This window comes from Loxodonta africana, chromosome 3 (assembly GCF_030014295.1).
Source record: "Loxodonta africana isolate mLoxAfr1 chromosome 3, mLoxAfr1.hap2, whole genome shotgun sequence".
NCBI lineage: Eukaryota > Metazoa > Chordata > Mammalia > Proboscidea > Elephantidae > Loxodonta > Loxodonta africana.
The window spans coordinates 9,289,327-9,316,850 of record NC_087344.1 but is presented as its reverse complement, the minus strand read 5'-3'; the positions used below and the strand labels follow the sequence as shown (position 1 = coordinate 9,316,850).

The 27,524-nt window shown below is 51.0% G+C and overlaps 1 protein-coding gene across 1 annotated transcript in view; it reads left to right on the top strand.

Annotated features, from left to right (window-relative positions):
* Positions 1 to 24,104, top strand: part of LOC100657773 (complement C3-like) — a 40,088-nt gene extending 15,984 nt beyond the window's left edge. Inside the window, exons 18-41 of the mRNA XM_064280405.1 lie at positions 1,141 to 1,249; positions 1,983 to 2,068; positions 5,831 to 5,970; positions 6,059 to 6,271; positions 7,640 to 7,706; positions 7,812 to 7,898; positions 9,619 to 9,822; positions 10,517 to 10,592; positions 11,109 to 11,268; positions 12,798 to 12,896; positions 13,518 to 13,674; positions 15,488 to 15,651; positions 17,020 to 17,178; positions 17,332 to 17,391; positions 17,526 to 17,616; positions 17,742 to 17,793; positions 18,281 to 18,368; positions 18,486 to 18,575; positions 20,857 to 20,962; positions 21,817 to 21,906; positions 22,072 to 22,155; positions 23,556 to 23,639; positions 23,721 to 23,856; positions 23,944 to 24,104. Of these exons, the coding sequence (XP_064136475.1) occupies positions 1,141 to 1,249; positions 1,983 to 2,068; positions 5,831 to 5,970; positions 6,059 to 6,271; positions 7,640 to 7,706; positions 7,812 to 7,898; positions 9,619 to 9,822; positions 10,517 to 10,592; positions 11,109 to 11,268; positions 12,798 to 12,896; positions 13,518 to 13,674; positions 15,488 to 15,651; positions 17,020 to 17,178; positions 17,332 to 17,391; positions 17,526 to 17,616; positions 17,742 to 17,793; positions 18,281 to 18,368; positions 18,486 to 18,575; positions 20,857 to 20,962; positions 21,817 to 21,906; positions 22,072 to 22,155; positions 23,556 to 23,639; positions 23,721 to 23,856; positions 23,944 to 24,085 (2,744 nt within the window). The 3' untranslated portion in view covers positions 24,086 to 24,104. The remainder of the gene's footprint in view (positions 1 to 1,140; positions 1,250 to 1,982; positions 2,069 to 5,830; positions 5,971 to 6,058; positions 6,272 to 7,639; positions 7,707 to 7,811; positions 7,899 to 9,618; positions 9,823 to 10,516; positions 10,593 to 11,108; positions 11,269 to 12,797; positions 12,897 to 13,517; positions 13,675 to 15,487; positions 15,652 to 17,019; positions 17,179 to 17,331; positions 17,392 to 17,525; positions 17,617 to 17,741; positions 17,794 to 18,280; positions 18,369 to 18,485; positions 18,576 to 20,856; positions 20,963 to 21,816; positions 21,907 to 22,071; positions 22,156 to 23,555; positions 23,640 to 23,720; positions 23,857 to 23,943) is intronic.
* The last annotated feature ends 3,420 nt before the right edge of the window (positions 24,105 to 27,524 follow it).

Sequence of the window (27,524 nt, the reverse complement as noted above, 5' to 3'; positions counted from 1 at the left end):
GGAGCAGCTGGTAGATTCGAACTGCCGACATTTTGATTAGCAGCCAAGCTCTTAACCACTGCACCATCAGGGCTCCTCAGAAATTTATAGTCTCACAGTTCTGGAGGCTAGAAGTCCTAATTCAGTGTGTGGCTCTAAGGGGAGGTCCTTCTTTGTCTATGTCAGCTTCTAACTAACTAACTGGTTCCAATCATGTGGATTCTGACTTGTGAGGACCCCATATCTGTCAGAGTAAACTGTGTTCCATACAGTTTTCAATGGCTGGTGTTTTGGAAGTAGACTGCCAGGCCTTTCTTCCAAGGCACCTGCAGGTGGGCTTGAACCTCCAACCTTTCGGTTAGCAGCCAAGCATGTTAACCGTTTGCACCACCTGGGATGCCATTTCAGCTTCTAGTAGTTTGAAATCCTTGGGGCTCCTGGGCTTGTAGATTCTCCTGCCTTCATTGACATCAGATAGTTTGTCTTCTTTCGCTATCATCCGATGAAATCCGTCTTCCTTCATACGTACTTCCTCATCTCTGTGTCTATGCTTTCCTTATAACTCAGAAGTGATTAGGTTTAGGATCCCCCCATTACCGATATGACCTCGTCAACATAACAAAGAGAACGTATTCTCAAATGGGTTACATCCACAGGTATAGGGGTTAGTGATCCAACACACATTTTGGGGGGATACAATTCAATCTATAACGCTTGCTAACAGTGGCAAGCTGGATTTAGAGGCCACCCCGTTTTCAGTGGCCTCCATCAAGTGTAGGGACTCTCTCGACTCACCTGGTTGCATTTGAGAGTAACATATCCACTGGGCACAGGAGACACAGAGCCCAGGGCCCACAGTACTTTCAGGGGGTCCACGAAAATGCTTTCGTTTCTTTGATAATCAGATGGGGACAAAATGAATAGAATCCAGCTTGGATTATATTCATCTGTTTTTTTTACTAATGCAGTCGTAAAACATCATGTTTAATTTTTTTTTTTTAATGGAAGAAGGGTGTACCCAGGCAAAAATGCGTGGGGCTCATGAAAGTCCTAATAGGGCCTTGGGTGGGTTTTGCTCCTACAAATCCCTCGTGGGCTGCTGAGGAAGCTAAGGGGATACAGGGGAGGCAGGTCTGCGCTAACCCCAGATGCCTCCCCCAGGTGACCTGGATGAAGACATAATCCCGGAAGAAGATATCATTTCCAGAAGTCAGTTCCCTGAGAGCTGGCTGTGGAGTATTGAGGAACTCAAAGAGCCAGAGAAAAATGGGTACAGCTGGGAATTCCCCACTTCAATCCCACCCCTAGCCCAGCTGCGGCATCAGGTTCTTCTTCTGTCACTGTCCCCGAAGACCCCGCCATTAAATCTACCTGTGCCCCCAACCTCCCCTGCCCCCACCCCAAGGTCCCTGGGTGGTGCGAATGGTTTGCACTCAGCTGGTAACCCAAAGGTGGGTGGTTCAAACCCACCCAGAAGCTCCGGAGAAGAAAGGCATGGTGATCCGCTTCCATTAATATTGCTGTTGTAAGTTGCCATCAAATCGATTCCGACTCGTGGTGACCCCGTATGTGCACAGAGTAGAACTGCACTCCACGAGATATTTCAAGGCTGTGGTCTTTCTGAAGAAGATCCCCAGGCCTTTCTTCCGAGGTACCTCTGGGTGGGTTTGAACTGCCAACTTTTCTGTTAGTAGTCCAGCACTTAACCATTTGGGCAGCCAGGGGCTCCTCCATAAAGGTTACAGCCAAGAAAACCCTATAGAGCAGTTCTACTCTGTTACACATGGGGTCGCCATGAGTCAGAATAGAAACGATGGCACAAGACAACAAAAGTAAAACAACCCCAGCTCCCCAGCTGCTCCTCCTTTGGAATCACTGTGGAACCTCACAGTTCAACCTGGAACACTCCACAGTTGGGCTTCTTACCTGTACCTGTGCCCCCAACCTGTCCCCATCAGCCCCCCCTCCTCTAACGCCCTCGCCTCTCCCCTACCCCCACCCAGAATCTCCACGAAGGTCATGAATGTGTTCTTGAAAGACTCCATCACCACCTGGGAGATCCTGGCTGTGAGCTTGTCGGACAAGAAAGGTGAGGGGAGATGGTGGACCATCCTCGGGAGGAGGGGACCCTGGGGGCTCTCGGGATTTTCTGGGTGACTTACTGTCTCCTAGTTACTGCAGAGGTGTCAGGTGCTGACGTGGAGGACTGTTGTTGTTGTTATTAGTTGCTGTCACGTCTGTTCTGACTCACGGCACCCCCATGCGTGCAGAGCAGAACCGTGCTTTATAGGGTTTCCAGTGGCTGATGTTGTGGAAGTATATCTACAGGCCTTTCTTCCAAGGCACCTCTGGGTGGACTTGAACCTCTATCCTTTTGGTTAGCAGCTGAGCTGGTTAACCATTTGCATCACTCAGAGGTTCCAAGAATTGTTTGTTGTTAGTTGCCGTTCAGTCAACTTCAGCTCATGGTGACCCCATGTGTGCAGAGCAAAAGTGCTCCACAGGCTTGGGGAACGTCTAGCTCAATTGGCATGACAGAGGTTATAAACAAAGTGTTCTACATTCGACTTTGGTGAGTAGTGTCTGGGGTCTTAAAAGCTTGTCAGCGGCCATCTAAGATACTCCACTGGTCTCACCCCATCTGGAGCAAGGGACAACGAAGAAAACACGAGGAAAGACACAAAGGAAAGATTAGTCCAAGGGACTAATGGACCACAACTACTACGGCCTTCACCAGACTGAGTCCAGCACAACTAGATGGTGCCCAGCTACCGTCATCGACTGCTCTGACACAGATCACAATACAGGGTCCCAGACAGAGGTGGAGAAAAATGTAGAACAAAATCCTAACTCAGAAAAAGAAGACCAGACTTGCTGGCCTGACAGAGACTGGAGTAACCCCGAGAACATGGCCTCTGGACACCCTTTTAGCTCAGTAATGAAGTTACACCTGAAGCTCACCCATCAGCTAAAGATCACACAGGCCCATAAAACGAAATGAGACTAGAGGGGCACACCAGCCCAGGGGCAAGGACGAGAAGGCAGGAGGGGACAGGAAAGCTGGTAATGGGGAACCCAAGGTTGAGAAATGGAGAGTGTTGACATGTCGTGGGGTTGGTAGCCAGTGTCACAAAACAAAACGTGTACTATATGTTTACTGAGAAGCTAGTTTATTCCGTAAAACTTCATCTAAAGTAAATTAAAAAATGAAGAAAACAAAACAAAAAACTGTTCCATAGGCTTTTCGATGGCTGTGATCTTACGGAAGTAGATTGCCAGGCCTTTCTTCCAAAATGCCTCTGTGTGGGTTTGAATCACCAACCTTTCAGTTTGTAGGCAAGCGCTTAACTGTTTGTGCCACCCGGGGCTCCTAGTGTGTGGAGTATATAGTCTCAAAATGGGTGCTTTTGCAGCAACGAAAACCCTTAACGGGTGATTGATGCTGACGTGCCGGTGGGTAAGATCATGAGGAAAGGATAAAGGCAGAAGAGTGTGAAACGCCCATTTGAAACACCAGGGGCAGATGGAGAAATGTGACATAAACCTGGACAAAGCGTGGTCCCTCTTCTATGTACCGCCCCTCCACCAACCCCGCAAACATCGTGATGTGAGAACCTGCCTCCTCCACCACCACCAACTCCAACTCACGGCGCCCCCGTGTGTCAGAGCAGAACTGTGCTCTGTGGGGTTTTCAGTGGCTGAGTTTTCAGAAGGAGATCACCAGGCTTTTCTTCTCAGGTGCCTCTGGGTGGATTCAAACCGCCAACCTTTCAGTTTGCAGCCGAGCGCATTAACTGTTTGCACCACCCAGGACTAACTAAAATCCCAGGTCACACTTAGGCCAGCCATATTTCAAGTGCTCAATGGCCACCTGGGTCCCTGGATGTCACAGTCAAAGTCCCTTTAGTTATTCAGGCCCTCTTCCCCCTACATATCTATGAATAAAACTAGAGAGAAAATGGAAATCACTAAATCAGAGCAACTCCCAAAACCACTACCATTCATGAAGACATCATCATGAAAAGTATTATCAATCACAGAAATACCACCAGAATGTTCCTTAGAAGCAAGGATGGCAAGACTGACTCATTTACTCTGGGCGCGTCATCAGGAAAGACGAATCGCTAGAAAAGGACATTCATGGTTGGAAAAGTAGACGGTCAGTGAAAATGATGGAATCCCTCCATGAGATGGGTTGATGTGATGGTCACAACCACAGACTCAAACATACCAAGGATCACGAAGATGGTGCAGGACTGGGCAATGTTTAGCTCTGTTGTACACGAGGTCACCGTGAGTTGGAGCCGATTTGATGGAACTTACAACAGCAGTCTATAGGGTTCTATAAAGACAGATGGAGCTAGGGAAAGCTCCCGTTATTTGGGGTGTTAAAAGAAAAATCTGACAATGCTTATTCTATAGAGTGTATTTGGTTCCAGAAGAGACTCATGAATTGGCAGCACAGACTCAATGAGGCGTTCTCCCCAGACAGAAAAATGCTGGGAGGTTTCGGTTTTGTTTTGGTGAAAACATACACAGCAAAACACACTGCAGTTCAACAAATTCTACAGGTACAATACAATGACACTCGTTACCGTAGTTAAGTTGTGCAACCATCTTCACTACCCTTTTCCAAATTATTCCACCACCATTAAGATAAACTCACCACCCCATAAGCTGCTCATCTAACCTTTCGAGTTGCTGTTGTCAATTTGATCCCGCACAGATAGTTCTTAAAAGAGTATGACACTCAAGGCAGACATTTTTTTACTGATTAAGCTAAACTATGGTTTGGTTTAAAGATGACTTCAGGGGATAGTTTCAGTTTAAGGTTTAAAGATGATCTCAGGGCAATAGTTTCTGGAGTTCATCCAGCCTACGTGGCTCAGAAAACCTGGATTCTATGTGAATTTGAAATTCTGTTCTACATTTCCCCCTTTTGATCAGCATTCTATAGAGTCTTGGATCCAAATGTTCTGTAACGGTAGCCTGGCACCACCTAGTTCTTCTGGACTCATGAAAAGCTGGAAGTTATTACAAGAAATGAGAGAGGGAGAGAGAACATAATAAAACAAAGCATTTTTCATCTATTTTGACATATCCTCAGGTTATGCAAGCAAACATTTAAACTTCTGTATTCAAAAGGGTTTAATATCTGAACTACAATTTTTGGGCAAACCAGAATGTGGGTACAAGGAAAAAGTTTGTGTGTACCAGTGAGGCTACAGGACAGAGAAGTTTCAAATGGAAGGAGGGCAGGGGTGGAATCATCCAAGCCTCTTTAACTCTGGGAGTCCCTGGTGGTGCAAAAGGTTGAGTGCTTGACTACTAGCCAAAGGGACGGCACCTTGGAAGGAAGGCCTGGAGATCTGCTTCCCAAGGGTCAGAGCCTTGAAAACCCGATGAAGCAGGACTACTGTGCACACACGGGCTCGCCATGAGTAGGAACAGACTTGGCGGCAACCAACACCAACACCCTTGTCTGTTTGTGGTACTGTAATGGCTTCTGTGTTGCTAGGATGCTGGAAGCTATGCCACCGGATTTCAAATACCAGCAGGGTCATCCCTGGTGGACAGGTTTCAGCAGAGGTTCCAGACTAAGACAGACTAGGAGGAAAGGCCTGGTGACCTGCTTTCAAAAGGTCACAACCTTGAAAACCCCACAGAGCAGAGTTCTACTCTGACACACATGCGGTTGCCATGAGTCAGGGTCGACATGATGGTAACTAAGAACAGCAAACGGGGAAACTGAGACCCTGGGAGGAGCAGGGACTTGGACCAGAAGCCTGGCCCTGTCCGCCCCGCCCTCCCCCTGCCCCTGATGCTGTGTGGTCTGTCCCCGCCTGGGCAGGGATCTGCGTGGCCGACCCCTACGAGGTCAGGGTGATGCAGAGCTTCTTCATCGACCTGCGGCTCCCCTACTCTGTGGTGCGCAATGAGCAGGTGGAGATCCGAGCTGTCCTCTACAACTACCAGAAGGATAATATCAAGGTGGGCCCCCAGGGCAGCAGAAGCCTGGTGGGGGCCTGGGGGATCCACGCACACACGCCTCTCACCTGACACCCTCTGTCTCCCGCAGGTCCGGGTCGAACTGCTCTACAATCCAGCCTTCTGCAGCATGGCCACCGCCAAGAAGCGACACCAGCAGACCCTGACCATCCCGGGTGAATCCTCAGTGTCCATGCCTTTTGTCATTGTTCCCCTAAAGCTCGGCCTCCAAGAGGTGGAGGTCAAGGCCGCTGTCTACAACCAATTTGTCAGTGATGGTGTCAAGAAGACCCTGAAGGTCGTGGTGAGTCCTTGGGGGACCTGCTACCGCTTGAGCTTTCCGAAAGGCTCCTGGCAACCCAGGTGGGAGATCCAGGCTCTGAGACACCAAGAACCAGTGTCCAGCTTAGGATCCTCAGAGGATTTAGAAGTTCAGAAGCAGGGCCGGGATTAGGGTGAGGAGAGTGAGGCACTTACCTCAGGCACAACATTTTGTGGCGGTGATTGTTAGCTGCTGTCAAGTCAGACCCCAACTCATGGTGACCCCATGCATGACAGAATGAAATGGTGCCTGGTCCTTCGTCATCTCCATGACGGATTGCAGATCAAACTGTGGTCATCTGTATTGTTTTCATTGGTTGATATTTTGGAAGTAGATCGCCAGGCCTTTATTCCTAGTCCATCTTAGTCTGGAGGCTCCGCTGACACCCGTTCAGCATCTTAGAAACACGCAAACCTCCACTGACATATGGGTGGTGGATGCATTGGCTGGGAATGGAACCTGGGTCTCCCATGTGGAAGGCGAGAATTCTACCACTGAACCACCAATATCTTCACAAATTATAGCAGCCCCTATTTATTGAACACTTACTATGTACCAGACACTGTGCTAAGTACTTTATGCACATGCTTTTATTCAAGAGACATTTGAGAGGCAATAGGATTGGGTCCATGGTGGTGCAAGTGTTTAGGCAACTGGCTAAGATTGGCAGTTTAAACCTACCTAGAGGCACCTTGGAAGAAAGGCCTGGCAATCTGCTTTTGAAATGCCACAGCCATGAAAACCCTATGGAGCACAGTTCTACTCTGTACACGACTCAGAATTGACTTGACAGCAGTGTGCTTGGTTCTGTTTTTTTTCAAGAGGCAACGGGCTAAAAGCAGACTCTGGAGCCAGACTGCCCGGGGTTTGAACTCCAGTTCTGCTCTACAAGCTGTGTGGCTTTAAGCAAGTATCTTAACCTCTCTGTACCCTAGTTTCCCTGCCTATAAAATGGGAACGATTAATAGCAGTACCCACGTCATCGGGTTGCTGTGAGGATTAAATGCTTTAACCTGTGTAAAACGTCCAGGTCCAGAGGGTCCAGGCACATCTGAAGAATTCAGAAGGTCTTATACTTTTTGTTATTAATTTATCATTTTGCGATTAATTGGCACAAGAATATGACAAGATAGATGTCTGTATTGCCTCTTCTTTATAAGGGAGGTGGGCGAGGCACAGAGAGGTTAAGTCATAGGCTCTCAGTCACACAGCTGGAAAAGGGCAGAGCGAGGTTTGAACCACCCATCACACCTGTGCTAGAGTGGTAGTCCAAACAGCACTGCTGACCATCTGTCTGTCTGCCTGTCCTGTTATTCACCCGACTCCCCTGCCCTCCTGAATGCTGCACAGCCGGAAGGAATCAGAGTCAACAAAACTGTAGCCGTTCGCACGCTGGATCCAGAACACAAGGGCCAAAGTGAGTCACTGCAGGAGAGGGCCTGGGCATGGCCTGGGGCTGGGGTGCACGGCCTGCGGGAGGAGGGGCTGCAGGTACCATCCGTGTATCCCATTCGCCTGGCAGACGGAGAGCAGAAAGAGGAGATTGAAGCAGCCGACCTCAGTGACCAAGTCCCGGACACGGAGTCGGAGACCAAGATCCTCCTACAAGGTGAGATGCCCTTGGTCCTTGGTCCTGACCCCATGACGGCCAGGAAGGCGTGGGGGCCCAGAAGGGAATTCCATCTAATTTTAGGCGTGTTTAACCACTGTGGAGTCCCTGGGTGGTGCATATGGTGAAGATGCTCAGCTGCTAACCCAGAGGTTGGAGGTTTGAGTCCACCCAGAGGTGCCACAGAAGAAAGGCCTGGCAATCTACTGAAAACTTAGCCATTGGAAACCCTTTGGAGCACAGTTTTACTCTGACACACTTGGGGTCCCCATGAGTTGGAGTTGACTCAGTGGCAACTGGTTTGGGTTGTGTTTTTTTCTTTTTTTCAACCACTGCAGCTCCCTTCTGGACTTCAGCTACAACAGCCCCTCTTCAACCTGTTTTATAGGAGCCCTGGTGGCATAGTGGTTAAGTGCTCGGCTGCTAACTGAAAAGTTCGTGGTTCAAACCCACTACCCCCTCCATGGGAGAAAGACCTGGCAATCTGCTCCTGTAAACATTACAGCCTAGGAAAGCCTGTGAAGCAGTTCTACTCTGTCATTTAGGGTGGCTGTGAGTCAGAATCGACTCGGCTGCACACAACAGCCACAGAGAAGACTCTAGGCTGTATTTAGTTTGGCAACTAGCATTTGCTGATAAAGAAGTTTCAGTCAGATCAGAAGCAAGGCAGTAGGAAATCAGAAATACTGGAACTCATTGCTCAGGATGGAGGACTGGAGTGAGGGGGGCCAGGAGAGGGCTGCAGGCTGTGAGGCCTTGGGCAAGATGGCCCCTCCGTGCCTTGGTTTCTTCTTCTGTGAATGGGGCCAATAACAGTATGGCCATCAAAGGGTTGCGGTGAGGACTGAATGAGATACTACACGGCATTCTCTTAGAACAACCAATCGCTGTGGAGTCCATCCCAACTCGTGGCGACCCCATGCGTGTCAGAGTAGAACTGTGCTCCCTAGGGTTTTTGATGGCTGAGTTTTCAGAAGCAGATCAACAGGCCTTTCTTCCAAGGCACTTCTGGGTGGTTTTGAACCACCAACCTTTCGGTTAGCATTCAAGAGTGTTAAACGTTTGCCGCCACCCAGGGAATCTCTCAGAATACTCTCATAATTGCATTATGCATTATATAAGTACTAAGGACTCTTGCTGCCAGAGTTACGGTCCCTGGGCGGCACAGTTTGCACTTACGCAGTGGTTAAGAGCTCACCTGCTAACCAAAAGGTCACCAGTTCAAATCCTCCAGCTGCTCCTTAAGAAATCCTATGGGGCATTCTACTCTTTCCTATAGGGTCGCTATGAGTCAGAAGCGACTTGACGGCAGCAGGTTTGGGTATTGACCTAAAAGTTGGCAGTGTGAACCCACCTAGCAGAACTGCAACAGAAAGACCTGGCAGTCTACCTCCATAAAGGTTACAGCCATGAAAACCCTATGGAGCATGGGGTTGCCATGAGTCAGAATTGACTCCAGGGCAATGAGTTTGAGTTAATTTTTTGTTGTTGTTACCTGTGTTAGTTTTCGATGTAACAAGAGAACCCAGGGACCAAGCCCCTGCGAAGCAACAACCCCCCTCCCCGCCCCTGTTAGGCCACCCAATCACTCAGCTGTCCCTGAGTCCCTTGACGTCAGCTGGTCTGAGGCTTGGGCGCTGGGGATGCTCCGACCCTCCTTACCTCACTGTGAGTCACCTGGCTTGACTGCTGTCACCCCCTCCCCCCACCGCCACCGCAGGGACCCCCGTGGCCCAGATGGCAGAGGATGCCATCGACGGAGAGCGGCTGAAGCACCTCATCGTGACACCCTCGGGCTGTGGGGAGCAGAACATGATCAGCATGACGCCCACCACCATTGCCGTGCACTACCTAGACCACACGGAGCAGTGGGAGAAGTTCGGCCTGGAGAAGCGTGAGGAGGCCCTGGAGCTCATCAAGAAGGGTCGGCACCCTCACCCTGCCTAGTGCCCACCCACCTGCCCTCCAAGGCCCCTTTACCCTTCTGAGCCTCCCTCTCCCCCTGAGCCCCCTCCCCTCTCTGAAATACCTCCTCCTTGGAGACCTCCTCGCCCTCCCCTCTCTGGACCGCCCTTGCTCCTCTGAGACTCCTACCTGAACTCCTCTCTCTCTGAGGCTGCCTCTCCCCGTTCTTACTCTCTCTCTCCCTTTGTGAACTCCTCCCACTCTCTGAGACCACCTTCCCCCCTCTGAGCCCCTTGCCCTCTCTGAACCCCTGGACCGCTCCCCCCTTCTACTCCCTTCCTGGCTCTGAGGTCCACCCCTCCTTAAGTTCCCCTCCCTCCCAATATACAACCCCTTTTCCCCTCAAAAGGGAACCCTGGTTGCGCGGTGATTAAGAGCTCGTATGCTAACGAAAGGGCCAGCAGATCAAATCCACCAGCCGCTCCTGGGAACTCTATGGGGCAGTTCTGCTCTGTCCTTTAGGGTCCCTGAATCGGAATCGACTCTATAGCAAAGGATTTTGTTTTTTTGGTTTCCCTGACAGAGCCCCTCTTTCCTCTCTGAACCCCTGTGCCATCCTTCACAGAATCCCCGTCCCCTATCTAAGCCCCTCCCCTCCGTTGTGCACCCACCCCAGCCCCATGCCCTCCAAGACACTGGCCCCTTCCCCGCAGGGTACACCCAGCAGCTGGCCTACAAGCAACCCAACTCCGCCTACGCCGCCTTCCAGGACCGGCCGTCCAGCACCTGGTGAGTCTCCGGGAAGACTGGCCAACCAGCCCAGTCGTGTGTGCCACAGGGCCAGGCCCCATCACCCGCAGCGTCTAGGCGCCGGCTGGCGGAGGGACCACTAGCAGTTGTGCCCCAGGAGCTCGTGAAACGCGTGGTCCGAGCCCTGGAGAACCCCGCACTGGGCCGGATTCTGGAGCCCGGATCAGGCCCCGCCCCTCGCTGCTGATTGGTTAGCTGCGATGGCACTCTCCGGGTCCCACAGCCGGTTGGCTTCTACTGCCTTAGAGCCCGCCTAACATTGGGGCGGACCCGAGGGCCCGGGCTGGGCTCCGCCCCTATTTATTCGTTGGGTTTCTGGGATGGCACTCTTGGAATTCCACAGATGATTGGCTCATACAACGGTCAGTCCTGAGCCCGCCCCTCGATGGGGCGGACCCGGGAGCCTTGCCAGGCCCCGCCCCTTCGTACTCATTGGTTAGCTGGGGCGGCGCTCTCCAGTCCCACACCCCCGCCCTCACCCTGTACCGCCCCCAGGCTGACAGCCTACGTGGTCAAGGTCTTCTCCCTGGCCGCCAACCTCGTCGCCATCGACTCCTTGGTCCTCTGCGGAGCGGTCAAATGGCTGATCCTGGAGAAGCAGAAGCCTGACGGCGTCTTCCAGGAGGATGGGCCCGTGATAAGCAAACAAATGACGGTGTGCGGCAGGGACTGGGGGTCCACTGGGAGAGAGCCATGAGCCTGGGGTCTCACTCTTCCACCGCAAAAGTCAGAGACTGGTGCAAAATGAAGATGGGGCCCCTCTTTCAAAAAGTACCAAGAATTTCACTGAACCAAGAGCAGGGCTCTCCTGAGTGTGGGGTGCTGCCTGGAAATCCCTTCTCATAGTCAACGCATCTCAAGCCCCGCCCATTCTGCTTTCTGGCTGGTTCTCAAAAGGGACCCCTTCCGCCCACGTCCGTGGCCACCCCCTGGTCCCAGTAACCCCCTCCCTCACCTGCAACCTTGCAAAAGCTGCTTCCTGGTCATCCCCCCTGCTGCCCCCCAACTCTTGTCTGTAAGGGCCTGACAGCAGCAGGGATGCTTTTTTCAAATCCAATCAGGTCTCTACTTAGAAGCTCCCGGGGCTTCCTATTGCTCTTCAAATAAACACAGAGCTCCTTACAGCGGTAATTCTCAAAGTGTGGTCCCCAGACCAGCAGCAGCATCACCTGGGAACTTATTAGAAATGCATATTCTCAGGCTGAACCTTAGACCTACTGAATCAGAAAATCTGGAGAGGAAGGGCAGCAGGAATTGGAGTTTTAAAAAGTCCCCCTACCCAGGTGATGCTGCTGTGTGCTCCAGTGTGAGACCGGCTGCCTTCTCTCTCTCTCTCCACACTATCCATACTGATAGAAGTCTCGCTCTTTTCTGCCACAGGGCCTTTGCACATGCTGCGCCCTCTGTCTGGCACGCTAAGCCTGGCCCTCTTTGAAAGTTGACTCCTACCCAGTCTTCTGATCAAAGCTCAGTCTGCATTTCCTCAGGACACCTTTTCAGACCCCTACTGGGTCGGCTCTCCCAACTGTCAATTCTCAGACCCTGTCCACTTCTTCATAGCATATGCAGCAGTTTGTAATTACATGTTTGTTGATGCCGTCGTTGTTTCATGTCTCTCTCCCCTAGTAGATTGGGGGATAAATGAATGATGAATAAATGGAATACTAAAGGGTTTGGCCTTTGTCTTAGTTATCTATCTGCTATAACAGAAATATCACAAGTAGATGGCTTTAACGCATAGAAATTTATTTTCTTACAGTTGAGGCTAGAAGTCCGAATTCAGGGTGTTAGCTCTAGCGGAAGTCTTCCTCTCTCTTTTGGCTCTGGGGGAAGGTCCTTGTCTCTTCAGCTTGTTTCCTGGTTCCTTGGAGATCTCCATGTAGCTTGACATCTCTCTTCCCCCATCTCTGCTGCTTCCTTGCATGTTTAATCTCTTTTATGTCTCCAAAGAGATTGACTTAAGACTACACTAATACTTTCTTATTAAATAACAACCCATCCAGGGGTTACAATTTACAACACACATTTTTGGAGGACACAATTCAATCCGTAACAGCCCTCCTGGGGGAGACACTGGGCAGAGACCCAGCCCTGCCCCAGCCCCCTGGTTTGTAGCGGGGTTGGTTGGAATGTGTGAACACACACACTGGTGAGCCCATCCTTGCTTCCCGCTCCCCATCCTAGGGTGGCTTCCAGAGTGATGCGGAGAAAGATGTGTCCCTCACGGCCTTTGTTCTCATCGCGCTGCAGGAGTCTAAAGAAATATGTGAGGGGCAAGTCAACGTAAGTGCCCCTCCTCCCCAGTCCCACACCCTCACCCTGCCCCAGTCAGGGCATATCCAACGTGGAGAGTGAGATGACCACCTGCGTTCCAGCAATTTCCAGTCTTCCCCGTATGATCACATCCATTACAATAGACGTAATAATAACCAGTACAGCAGTTGTTGTCGAGTTGACTCTGACTCATGGGGACCCCATGTATGTCAGAGTAGAACTGTGTTCCGTAGGGTTTTCCATGGCTGAGACCTTTTGGCAATAGATCACCAAGCCTTTCTTCTGCGGCATCTCTGGGTGGATTTGAATCTCAAGCCTTTCAGTTAGTAGCCAAACGCTTAACTGTTTGCATCACCAAGTAGAGAGAAGGTCAGCAAAAAAGAAGGAGACCTTCCATGAGATGGATTGATACAGTGGCTACAAAAGAGCAACGATTGTGAGGATGGCGCAGGATTGGTGTACATAGGGTCGCTACGAGTCAGAGCTGACTCAGTGGCATCTAACAACAGCAGATCACCAGAAATTTCCATCCCAGGGACAGAAAGTGTCTTGGGGCCCAGAAAGTGGTCTTTATCAGCTGTCAGTGGCAGCAATCTTCCTGACCAGGAATACCGGTCCTATCCCTCGTAGAGCCTGGGTGGCAGCATCAGAAAGGCTGGAGACTTCCTTGAAGCCAATTACATGAACCTGAACAGGCCGTACACCGTGGCCATTGCCGGCTATGCCCTCTCCCAGCTGGGCAAGCTGCAGGGGCCCCTTCTCAACAAATTTCTGACCACAGCCACAGGTGAGGGGCAGCATGGAGAGGTGAGGGAAGGATGCATGGCTGGGCCTTGGGGTGACCTCAAGCTGGGGTGGGTGTGTCCAAGTCGAGCTGGGGTTGGATGGTTCCAAGCTGAACTGGGGTGGACTCTGCCCAGCTGAGCTGGGATAGGCAGTTCTAAGCTGAACTAGGGTGGATGGTTCCAGGCTGAGCTGGGGTGGACGCTTCCAAGCTGAGTTGGCGTGGACAGCTCCAAGCTGAGCTGGGGTGAAGAGTTCTAAGCCAAGCTGGGGTGGACGCTGCACCGCTGAGCTGGGATAGGCAGTTCTAAGCTGAACTGGGGTGGATGGTTCCAAGCTGAGTTGCGGTGGGCGCTTCCAAGCTGAGCTGGGATAGGCAGTTCTAAGCCTAGCTGGGGTGGACGGCTCAAAGCCAAGCTGGGGTGGATGTCTCTACGGTGTGCAAAGTGCCCATGGTAAGCCGCAGATGAAGGTCTCATTGCATCATTCATTCAACAAGTGTGTATCTAGAACCCCTCATAACACAGAAGTGAGAAAGTAGTTAAGAACATGGGCTCTGACATCAGGCAGACCTCAGTTCAAATCCTGCTCTGCCACATTCTTACAACACGGTTCTACGTTGGTGGACAGCTCTCCTCTATGCAGTGATGCAGGAATCCAGGCCTCTATCATGTTGTAGCACTGCCACCCTAGGGCCTTGGATTCCTCTGTATCTTGGCAGAAGGGCAAACAGGGTTTAGACAAGGGAGGTGGGCCAGAATGGAAGGGAACCAATCACTGCTGCACACATTCCGTTGGACAGAACTTAGTCATGTGACCCCTCCTACCTGCAAGGGCAACTGGGAGATGTAGTCCAGCTGTGTGCACAGAAAGAGGAGAACATAGTTCTTGGTCTTAGGCGTTTGGGACATAACAGTGGATACGGCACAGCCCCCGCAATCATGGAATCATACTCCAGATGAGGAAAGTGATGAGCTAATAAGAGATTGCTGGAGAATGTTACAGTGTTGAGATAGGAGAGATACGGGACACTTTGAGACACAGAAGGGTTAACTCAGCCTTGGGCTGCCACTGAAGCTGAATTATGCAGGATGGGTAGGAATTAACCAAGTGTAGATGGAGAGAAAGGAGGCCTGGTGGCACAAATTGTTAAGCTCTTGGCTACTAACCGAAAGGCGTGCAGTTCAAATCCACCAGCGGCTCCCTGGGAGAAAGACCTGGCGATGTGCTCCCGTAAAGACGACATCCTAGGAAACTCTATGGGGCAGTTCTACTGTGTTCTATAGGGCCACTATGAGTTGGAATCGATGACACCCAATGACAACAACAGTGACAGATGGAGAAAAGGAGCTCCAAACGAGGGAACAACATATACAGAGGCCCAGAGGTCAGAATGAACATGGCAAATTAGGAAACCTCCCTGTAGTTCAGTGGGACCGAAGTTCAAAATTGAAAAGGAGGAGTGAGCGTTGTTGAGGGACTAGAGTGAGGCAAGAGCCAGCAGATCAAGAACCAGGGTGCCTGAGCACCAAGAGCTTCTACCAGGGGCCATTGAGTTGATTCCGACTCGTGGTGACCCCATGTGTGTCAGAGTAGAACTGGGCTCCATAGGGTTTTCAGTAGCTGTGATTTTTTGGAAGTAAATGGCCTTTTTTCCGAGGTGCCTCTGGGTGGACTCGAATTTCCAACCTTTTTGTTAGCAGCCGAGTGTGTTCACCAAGTGTGGCACCAAGAGATTCTAGCATGGGTATTTGAGCTTTCTCTGAGCCTTTGCCAGGCTGGGCAGTGCAGTCAGCACTGGGGGGCTCTCTCTGCAGAAAGGAACCGCTGGGAGGAGCAGGGCCAGCATCTCTACAACGTGGAAGCCACATCCTACGCCCTCTTGGCCCTGCTGAATCTCAAAGACTTCGACTCTGTGCCTCCTGTTGTGCGCTGGCTCAATGAGCAGAGATACTATGGAGGTGGCTATGGCTCCACACAGGCAAGTGGCCCCACGTGCCCCGGGCACCTGCATTCCTACCTCCTCTAGCCTCCCACTGGCCCTCTGGTGGAGACGCTGAACACAGAGAGGCAGTTCTGTCCCATGAGCCAGGGTGACTGGTGTGGAATTGAGAAAGCCATTTTTTTCCTTAGCTATGAACCATCTGTGGGTTCTAGGCTATGTTCTTGATGCCCCAAGATGTGTTCTGAGCCTCCCTCTCCCTCTTGGTGTCTAGATCATGTTTTCAGTGTAAGTCTGTCTGCCTACCTCTTGATGGGTTCTAGCCCATGCTCCCAGATCCACCCAGCTCCCAATCTTACCCTCTCCCCCTGGGGAGTTCTAGACCATGTCCTAGGATACTCTAGGGCCTTACCTGTGTCCTTTCCTCTGCTGATGGATTCTAGACCAGGTTCTATGTTACTCTAGGGCCTTATCTGAGCCCCTCTATCTGCCTGGTGCATTCTAGAACAGGCTCTAGATTACTCAAGGGCCTTACCTGTGTCCTTCCCTCCCCCCGATGGATTCTGGACCAGGTTCTATGTTACTCTAGGGCCTTATCTGAGTCTCTCTCTCCCCCTGGTGGGTTCGAGACCACGGTTCTGGCAGCCTCAGGCTCCATCAACATCATGCTCCACATTGACCCTCTTCCATTTTGGTGGACTGTAAATCACATTCTCAGGCTCACCAGGTCCTGGACTAAATCTCTCTCCTTTTGGATTCTGGATCATATGTTCAATGTCCCTAGGGTCCAATTTTATTCCTTCTTTCATGAATGAGCTGTAGACACGTTCTCTGTGTCCAAACCCTTAACCGAGACTCTCTCCTCCAACAATTCTAGACCACACCACGTCCCACGTCCTCAGTGTTGCTAGACTCCCAATCTTACCCCCACATCCTCTGGTGGGTTCTAGACATGTTCTCAATGTTTTCAAGCCCTGATCTGAGACTGTCTCACTTGGAGAGTTCTAGAACATGTCTCCAGTGTTCCCAGGACTCCAGCCTTACCCCCACACTCTCTTGGTCACAGTTTTAGTGTTCCCAACCCCTAGTTGGAGCCTCTTCGCCTTAGAGAGTTCTAGAACATACCCCAAGTGTTCCCAGAGTACCAGTCTTACCTCCATACTCCTTAGTGGGTTCTAGGTCATATTGTTAGTGTTCCCAAACCCTAGTCAAAGCCTGTCTGTCTTGGCGAGTTCTAGAACATATCTCAGTGTTTTCTGGCCCCCAATTTTACTCCTGCACTTTCTGGTGGGTTCTAGGGCACAGTCTTAATGTCCTAGCTCTGGTCTGAGCTTCTTTGTCCACCATGGGTTCTAACCACTTTGTCAGGTTCCCAATCTTACCGTCTTTCTCTCTGGTTGGTTCTAGGCCACCTTCATGGTGTTTCAGGCCTTGGCTCAGTACCAGAGAGACGTCCCTGACCACAGGGACCTGAACCTGGATGTGTCCATCCACCTGCCCAGCCGCAGCTCTCTGATCAAGCACCGCATCGTTTGGGAATCTGCCAGCCTCCTGCGATCAGAAGAGGTAGATTCACCGGGCCAAGTCCTCCTTGCTCTGTTTCACCCTTCATACCAGCCAGGGTTTGCTGGGAGGGCAGGAGAGGGGCCAGATGGCCATTACAGCCAGGGGAAGGCTTGGTTCTCAACACACCCTCTTCACTGTCCCTACTCCCTGCAGACCAAGGAAAATGAGAATTTCACATTAACAGCCAAAGGGAAAGGCCAAGGCACCTTGTCGGTAAGGAATGGGGTCCACACCTGCCTGGACCATCACCTCTCAGCCCCTTTGCTTTGGAGGGACCCTCTCTCTCCTGTCCTCAGCCATCCCAAATCCCAGGGCCTGAGACTTCATCTCCCCTCCCATCTCGTCAGGTGGTGACAATGTACCACGCCAAGGTCAAAGGCAAAACCTCCTGTAAGAAGTTTGACCTTAGCGTCAAACTACGACCAGCTCCTGCAACAGGTAAAAGGAATAAAGACCCTGATCTGTCACCATCCCCCACCCGGCCTCTAACACGTGACCCCCTCCAGAGTAGTCAGGACCCAGGGACCCCTTTCCCATATTTCTGTCTTCTATGTTTCTTCTAGTCAAGAAGCCTCAGGATGCCAAGAGCACCATGTTCCTCGACATCTGTGTCAGGTAAGAAGATGGGTCACTGGGATTCGTCTCAGCCATCCCTGTCTTCAGCAAGCCTTCCTCCAACTAATTATCTGTGATAGCTCACACTTCCCAAGAGTTTACTGTGCATCTGCCAGTTGCTTTCAAGTTAATTCCAAATCATGGCAACCCCATGTATGTCAGAGTAGAACTGTGCTCAATAGGGTTTTTAGTGACTGAGTTTTTGGAAGTAGATTGCTATGTTTTTCTTCCAAGGTGCTTCTGGGTGGACTCAACCTTCAACCTTTTGATTAGCAGCTGAGGCCTTAACCCTTGCATCTCCAGGGCTCCTTTCCGTTACACTGCCATCCCTTTTTTCCCCACTGAGAAAGTGTTTCCCAAAAGCCAATGTCCATCTATGCTGGGAACCAGAAGCCTCAGGCCCTGGCCAGACCCCCTAATCCAGACACTGACCCCTGAGACTGACCTCTCTCTGGGCCACAATGCCCTCTCTCCCTGCCCCATCTAGGTACCTGGGACAGCAAGATGCCACCATGTCAGTCCTGGACATATCTATGATGACCGGCTTCTCCCCCGATGCTGCTGACCTTGACCTGGTAGGAAGATCTTAGGCTTGGTGCTGGAATGAGCGGGTGGGGGTCTGGGGTCTGGAAGAGGCTGGAGGGAGGGAAGGGGATCCTGGAGGGAATTTCACAAGCCCTGCCCTTTCCTAGTTGAGCAAAGGCATTGACAGATACATCTCGAAGTACGAGATGGACAAGGCATTGTCCAACAAGAACACCCTCATCATTTACATGGACAAGGTAAGGATCCCATTGGTACCTTGAGCCCTACCTGGCTGCCCTTTTCTTCTTCCTGTGTCTTTGTCTCCAGGTCAGGCTAGTCCCAGGCTAGGAGAGTGGTGGGGAAGGAACCTGTCAAACAAGGGGTCAACTCAGGAACAGAAACCCTGAGCAGGGTTAAGCGCTTGACTACTAGCCAAAAGGTTGGTGGTTTGAACCCACACAGAAGTGCCTCGGAAGAAAGGCCTGGCAATCTACTTCCAAAAGGTCCCAGCCTTGAAAACCGTCTGGAACACAGTTCTACTCTGCACACACGGGGTCTCCATGAGTTGGAATTGACTCAATGGCAACTAACAACAAAAAGAAAAACCCAAGAACACCTATGAGCATCTCAACTCTGACCACTGATGTCCGACCTCATTGTTTCACTTACTCTGACGCCTTCTCATCAGAATCTTAAAAAACCATTGAAAAGGAGCCATTTTGGTGAAAAGTGCTCAGTGGAGAGAAAGGGCTCCCCTTACTCCCCATTCTGGTGCCAACTTTGCTTCTGTGCTTGTTTCTCTCTTCTCTCTTCAACTGCCTTTCTCTTTCTCTCTTCGTCTCTAACATTTGGTATTTCTTCTCCCCCTTCCCCATTTCTTCCCATTCTCCTGTCTCCATGCCCAACTCCTAGCCAGAAGGTTGATGGTTCGAATGCACCGAGAGGGGCCTCGGAAATCAGGACTGGCGATCCGCTTCTGAAAGGTCACAGCCTTGAAAACCCTAAGGAGCAGTTGTACTCTGCACACATGGGTCGCCATGAGTTGGAATCGACTTGACAGCAACTAACAATAATAACAATTATTATTGTTAATGGGTAGAGCACAGACCATCAGGCTGAGGGTTAAGTGGGTCAATTTGTAAGTAGTGCAAATGGTTAACATGATCGCTGCTAACTGAAAGGTTAGTGGTTTGAACCCAAGCAGAGTCTCCTTGGAAGACTGCCTGGCAGTCTGCTTCCAAAAAGCCACGGGCTTGAAAACTCTACGGAGCAGTTCTACTCTGATACGTGTGGGGTCGCCATGAGTCAGAATTGACTCCTATGGCAACTAACAACAACAGTTCCTAATACGCCCAGGGCCCCTCAACCCCTCATTAGACAGTGTTAGTCATCTGGTGCTGCTGTAACAGAAATACCACCAGTGGGTGGGTTTAGTCAGGAGAACTTTATTTTCTCATAGTTTAGGAGGCTAGAAGTCTGAATTCAGGGCGGTAACTCTAGGGGAAGGCTCTCTGTTGGCTTTGAGGGAAGGTCCTTGTCTCAGCTTCTCATTCTTCTCAGAGTTCCTTGGTGATCACCACTTGGCATCTATCTTTCCACTTTCCTGCTTTCTTCTGGGCCTAATCTCCTCTTTTATATCTCAGAAGTGATTGGCTTAGGACACAGCCCACACTGCTATGGCCTCGTTAGCATAACAAAGAACCCTATTCCCAAAAGAGATTACATCTACAGGTACAGGGGCCAGAATTTACAAGACATATTTTTGGAGGGCAAAATTTAATCTACAACAGTCAGTATCAGTAACACTAGCTGCTATAACAAAACCGTAGAGAACATGGTGTCTTAAATTAGTAGGCTTGTATTTCTCACTGTTATGAAGTGTAATTGGTAAGAGGGAATCTCGGCTCCATACAGTTACTCTGGGATCCAAGTACCTTCCATCCTGTGACTCTGCCATCCTTACAATCTTGGAGTCCTCTGCTGGATCTGTTATTTCTAGAAGAAAAGGAATCATGCCTGGGTGGTTTCTATGGGTATAGACTGCAGTCAGGTGGCCAGACCTTAGTCACATGGCCTTGCCTAACCCAAAGGAAGCCTGGGAAATGCCACCTAGCTGGGAGCCTGGGAGAGAAAGAACATGTATTTGCTGAACAGCTCATAGCCTCAGCCACAACGCTGTTGTCCCCTACCCATATCCTCCGTGACCCCTCAATTTCTCCACCATTGCTCCAACTCCTGACGTGCTCTGGGTGGCATGAATGATTAAGAAGTGCTGGACTGCTAACTGAAGGGCTGGTGGTTTGAACTCACCCAGGGGTACTTCAGAAGAAAGGCCTGGTGATCTTCTGAAAGGTCACAGCCTTGAAAACCCTATGGAGCAGTTCTACTCTGCATGCATGGGGTCTCCATGGGTTGGAATTGACTTGACAGCAGCTAACAACAACAATGGCTCCAACTCCCAGTGCCGTTTGCGCCATTTGTTGGGCTTCTTCCCTCCCATGTCACCCACTGACCAAGCTCCTCCACCCCCCACCCCAGATCTCACACACCAGGGAGGAGTGTCTGACCTTCAAAGTTCACCAATACTTCAAGGTCAGCCTTATCCAGCCTGGGGCCGTCAAGGTCTATGCCTACTACAACCTGGGTGAGCAGCCAAACTTGGGGCTGGGGACTGAAGGTCCCAGGGGCCTGAGAGTGGGGCGTGAGGCCCCACAGTTATGAGAGTCCCAAGGGTCTGTGAGTGGAGGGTCTACGTTTCCCCAGGATCTGAGAATGGGGGTTGGTGGTTCCCATGGGGGCAGTGGTGTTTCAGTGGTAGAATCTCCCCTTCCATGCAGGAGACCTGGGTTTGATTCCCTGCCACCTCATGTGTAGCCACCACCCATCTGTCAGTGGAGGCTTACATGTTGCCAGGGTGCTGAGCAGGTTTCAGAGGAGCTTCTAGACTAAGACTGGAACCCTGGTGGTGCAGTGGTTAAGAGCTCAGGCTGTTGACCAAAAGGTCGGCAGTTCAAATCCACCAGCTGCTCCTTGGAAACCTTATGAGGCAGTTCTACTCTGTCCTGTAGGGTCACTATGAGTTGGGATGGACTTGGCAGCGATGGGTGGGGCCAGACTAAGTCTGACTAGGAAGAAAGACTTGGTGATTGGCTTCCAAAAAATCAGCCAATAAAAACCCTATGGATCACAATAGTCTGATCTGCAATGGATCATGGGGATGGCAAAGGACTGGGCAGTGTTTTCTTCCATTGTGCATGGGGTCACCATGAGTCAGGGACCAACTCAATGGCAGCTATCAACAACAACAATAACAAGGATCCCGTGGGTGTGAGAGTCTCAAGGATCTGAGAGTTGGGGTCTGTGGGGCCCAGGGATCTGAATGTTGGGGTATCCTTGTCTGAGGGTGTGGGGTGGGGGGATCTGGGCATTCCAGGCACGATCTCTGGGGCAGAGGCCACAGTTGTCTGTCTGACCCCTCGTCATCACTTCTGTCCCCAGAGGAGTCCTGCACTAAGTTCTACCACCCGGAGAAGGAGGACGGAATGCTGGACAAGCTCTGCCACAAGGACACATGCCGCTGTGCTGAGGGTGGGTGTGGGGGAGGGGTGCACCCACCGATCCTCACTCCCGTGGGGGTGACCTGAGGGGCCCTGATGGCCACCCTCAGTGGACTCCAAGGGAAAGGGCCATACTGATGGCGGGGGGCCCAGGACAAGAAATGGGGCTGAGACTGTGGCCCCCTGCCTCCCACAGAGAACTGCTTCATGCGCCCAACAAGCGACCAGGTCACCCTGGACGAGCGACTGGACAAGGCCTGTGAGCCAGGCGTGGACTACGGTGAGCGGAGGATGGTGCCATGTGTCTGCAGGACCGGGGAGGGCATGCGGATGTGTGACTGTGAGCAGCAGCGTGCATGGCTGTGGTCGTGTGTGTGTGACTGATGGTAGGTGTGGCTGTGTGTGTGAGATGGTGTACAGTAGGTGCAGCTGTGTGGGTGAAACTGTGTGGTAGGCGTGGTTGTGTGAGACTGTATAGCAAAGGTGTGTGTGAGAGAGACGTAGGGGTGTGTGTATGTGAGAGAGACAGTGTGGTAGGTGTGGTTGAGTGTCAGGCTGATGTGTGTGTGTATGTGTGAGAGAGAGAATTATCGTTGGTGTGGCTGTGGTTGTGTGTGAGACTGCAGAAGGTGTAGGTTATGTATGAGACTGTAAGGCAGGTGTGTCTGTGAGAATGTAGTGGGGTGTGTGTGTGTGAGAGAGAGAGAAACTGTATGTGTGTCTGTATTAAGTGTGAGACTGGTGGTAGGTGTGACTGTGAGTGGCTGTGGTTGCATGTGTGTGACTGTAAGGCTGTTATTGTGAATTTGGTTGTGTGTGGCTGTGTGTGAGACAGTGGTTGTGGGTGACTGGATGTGACTAGCAGCAGTTGTGTGTATATGACTGTAGTTGTGGGTGATTATATTGTGTGCATGGTTGTGAGTGTGACTGTGTGAGGTGTTGGTTGTGAGTGCCTGTGGTTGTGTGTGAGGCTGTGAATGTGAGCGATTGTGATGCGAGTACGGCTGTATGTGAGGCAGTGGTTGAAGTGACTGTGGACATGAGTAGCTGTAGTTGTGTATATATGACAATAGTTGTGAGTGACCATATTATGTACATGGCTGTGAGTATGGTTGTGTGTGAAATGGTGGTTGTGAGTGGCTGTGGTTGTGTGTGCACCTGTGAGTGTGGATGACTGTGTGACAATGAGTGTCACTGTGTGAGAGACTTTGGTTGTACATAGCTAAGGTTCTGTGTGTGGCTGTGTGTGAAGTGGTGGTTGTGAGTGGCTATGGTTGTGTGTGTGTGTGTGTGTGATTGCTTGTATGTGTGGCTGTGAGTGTAACTGTGTGTGAAGCTTTGGTTGTAAGTAGCTGGGGTTGCATGTGAGATGGTGATTGTGAGCGATTGTGATGTGGGTGTGGCTGTCTGTGGCACTGGTTGGGGTGACCCTTGTGTGTGTTCCTGAGTGTCATGTGCGTGAAGCTTTGGTTGTAAGTAGCTATGGTTGTATGTGTGGCAGTGGTCGGGGTGACTGTGGTCTCATGTGTGCCTCTGGGTGTGAAGTGTGTAAGGCTGTGGCTGTGTGTGTGGCTGGCTGTGGTGTTCCACATGTATTTGGTTAGAGGAGCCAGGTGTGCTTGGGGGCGAGGCTGCCCCAGGTCCCCCCGCCTGTGACCCCGTTTCTCCCCCTCCCCACAGTGTACAAGGCCAAGATGGTGAGGAAGGAGCTGTCCAGCGACTTTGATGATTACATAATGGTCATAGAGCAGCTCATCAAGTCAGGTCAGCTTGCACTCTGCCCATCCGCCTCCCCTGCTGCGCGGCCTCTCTCCCTGGGCTCAGCCCCCCTTCCCTCCCTCACAGGCTCCGACGAGGTGCAGGTTGGACAGGAGCGTAGGTTCATCAGCCACATCAAGTGCAGAGAGGCCCTGAAGCTGACGGAGGGGAAGCACTACCTCATATGGGGCACCTCCTCTGATCTTTGGGGAGAGAAACCCAAGTGAGTGCTGCCCTGCGCCTGCCGTGATTGCCCTTCCTCCCTGCCCTGCCCCCTCCTTACCTGTCCTCACCTGTTGTACCTCCCCAGCACCAGCTACATCATTGGGAAGGACACCTGGGTGGAGCTATGGCCAGAAGCTGAGGAATGTCAGGACGAAGAGAACAAGAAGCAATGTGAGGACCTGGGCGCCTTCACAGAGAGCATGGTCGTCTTTGGGTGCCCCAACTGAGCCCCGCCACCACCCCCAATAAAGCTTCAGTATATCTCACCTGTCTGCCAGAGTCTGGAGGTGTTTGAGAATGGGAAAGAGGCAGCAGGGATTCAAATAGCAGCTCCATCCTACCTGAAAAAGATCACCTGATTTTCCCTCCCACTTCATCCCCTCTTGTAGTTCACCGTCCAGGCCATGGGCCTCCTCACCTGAAAACCATGTACCTGCCTCACCTGTACCTAGCCTGAAGGGCACCTGCATCTTCCCCTGCATCTCACATATTGCTCAGCTCCACCCTTACCTGAGTGCTCATTTGCATTCTTCGCCTCCGTCCTCACCTGCATCCTCACCTGCCTCACCTTCACTGCACCCTCAGTGGCCCACCTGCATTTCGTTTTGCATCTTTATCTACGTCTTTAACCTGTACCAGCGTTGCCTGTAGTTTCACCTGTCGTCCACCTGCGTCCTCTTTTTCATTATTGCCTGTATTTTCCCTGTACCTGCAGCTGGGCCCTCACCTGCATGCTTACCTGTACCCATCTCTGTATCTCTTTCTGTGTGCTCGCCAGCATCCTTACCTACATTCTCACCTGTCTTCCTCCCAGCATCCTCACTGTCTTCTTGGTTTTTAAAATAATATTTTATTGTATTTTTGGTGCAAGTGTACAGGCTCCCACTCAATAAGTTCTGCACATATTGGCCAGTGACATTGGTTCCATTCTTCGCATACATTGTCAGCATTCTCATTATTTCCCTTCTGGTTGTTCCTCTCCCAATAACCTGCTCTCACTGCCCCCCAGCCTTCTCATCTATGCTTTACAGTAACTGTTGACCATTTGGTCTCATATAGATTTTTTTTTTTTTGAAGCACAGTTCTCAAGGGTGACGTGCTTTTCTTTTTGAGCTAACCTGCTATTTAGTTAAAAGATGACTTCAGGGGATAGTTTCACTTCAAGGTTGAGAGAGTATCTCAGGGCCAGAGCTTTGAGGATTCCTCCAGTCTCAATGGGTCCAGTTAAGTCTAAATTTCTTGAGAATTTGAAGTTCTGTTCCACATTTTTCTCCCTTTCTACCGGGATCCATCTCTTGTGGCCATAATCGGACACATTTGGTCATGTTAGCGGGGCACCATCTAGTTCTCCTGGTCTCAGGGTAGAGGAGACCCTGGTTCATGGAGTCAGTTAATCCTGTGGACCAATTCCTTCTTTGAATCTTGGTTCGCCTCTATTCTTACCTGCCTTTCTCACCAGCATCTTCCCCTGCAATTTCCACCTCCACCTTTACCTCTTTACCAGCATCCAAACCTATAGCCACATCTGCCCTCTTACCTCCATCCTCACCTGGATCTTTACGTGAATTCTCACCTGTATTCATTTTCGTCTGATTTGTCTCTTCTCCCGAGGTCATTTTTACTCCATTTCTCATCTCGCCTGCATCCTACTTTTCCTCCTCTGGGCTCCCCACGAGCCCCTGGGGGGTGTAAACAATTACACTTACTAAGGAAGAAGTTGGCGGTTTGAGTACATCCAGAAGAGCCTCTGAAGAAAGGCGTGGTGATGTTTTTCCTGTGAAGCGCAGTTGTACTCTGACTCACGTGGGGTTGCCATGAGTTAGAATCGACTCGATGGCAACTGGATTTGATTTGGGGGAGAGCTCATCCCACCTTCTCAGTCCAGACTGTCTTAATGAGTCAGAAATGAGTCCACCAGTAGGAGGTGCTAAGTGGCAGGCAGGGTGCCGTTTCCTGCCAGAGTCCTAGGCTGAGGAAGGCATGAGTCAGCAGTCAGGGGTGGGCACGGAGGCCGTTGTGGTGACAGCATCCTCAGAGCTGTGTGGGTGGCAGCCACCGCAGGCGCGTGGGGCCGCTGTCTGCTAGGTGTCTCTTTCAAGTGCACCTCTAGCCTCTTGGAGGGAGGCGGAGATCATTCAGTGGTAGGATTCTCACCTCCCATGTGGGAGACCCGAGCTCGATTCCCAGGCAGCGCACCTCATACATACGTAGACACCACCCGTCTGTCAGTGGAGGCATGTGTGTTGCCCGGATGCTGAACAGGTTTCAGGAGAGCTTCCAGACTAAGACAGACTAGGAGAAAGGGCCAGTTATCGATTTTCAAAAATCAGCCAGTGGATCACAACAGTTCAATCCACCACCGATCATGGGGATGGCGCAGGACTGGGCAGTGTTTCATTCTGTCGTGTGGGGCGTCACCATGAGTGGGAGGCTAATTGGATGGTGAAGAACTGCCCCATAGAGTTTCCAAGAAGTGCCTAGTGGATTCGAACGGTAGACTTTAGGGTTAGCAGCTGTACCACTTCACCACTACTCCGCCAGAGTTTCCAACTGGATAGCAGCTAACAACAAATCCCTTAGAAGACTATGTGTGTCTGTGTGCACTAGGGGTGCATCCAGGCTCCTGCTCTGGGCCCTCGTCACAAAACCCCCTCTGTGCCTGGAAATCCCCCCTGCACAGTCCCCTTCTCCTAAGACCGTGAGGCCCTGGGAACCCCCACCTCCCAACTCCAGGAATATCAGGGAAATATCAGCCCATTCCACCCCGCTCACCCCCAAGTGCCAAGTGGAGGCTGAAGTGCCTCCTTAAAAAAAAAAATCGCCATTGTGTCAATTCCAACTCATGGTGACCCCACGTGTTACAGAGCCGGCTACTAGTAGTAGTTATTGTCATAGGCCTGGGAGTATAGCTGTGAACAGCACACAACCTACCCCTGTGAACATTGCATTCTAAACAGGAAGAGCAGGAAAGGTACTTGAAGTAATGATCAAATTGATGTTGGACAGTGTCATGGATTGAATTCGGTCCCCCCAAAATATGTGTCAGTTTGGTTAGGCCATGATTCCCAGTAATGTGTGGTTGTCCTCCATTTTGTGATTTTCCTGTGTGTTATAAATCCTAATCTCTGCCTGTGGTTAAAGAGGATTAGGGTGGGATGTAGCACCCTTGCTCAGGTCACATCCTTGATCCAATGTAAACCGAGTTTCCCTGGGGTGTGGCCTGCACCGCCTTTTATCTTACAAGAGATAAAAGGAAAGGGAAGCAAGCAGAGAGTTGCGGACCTCAAACAATCAAGAAAGAAGCACCAGGAGCAGAGCATGTCCTTTGAACCCGGGGTTCCTGTGCAGAGAAGCTCCTAGTCCAAGGGAGGATTGATGAGAAGAGCCTTCCTCCAGAACCGACAGAGAAAGAAAGCCTTCCCCTGGAGCTGAGGCCCTGATTTTGGACTTGTAGCCTACTAGACTGTGAGAGAATAAATTTCTCTTTGTTAAAGCCATACAGCTGTGGCATTTCTGTTATAATAGCAGTAGATGACTAAGACGGACAATGAGGACGTCCAACAAGCAGAGTAGAGTGGGCTGGCATGAGAGAGCCCCCCTAGGTCAGACCAGCAGTTGGGATCATTTTTAGATCATGTGGCCCAGGAAGATTCCTGGGAGGAGGTA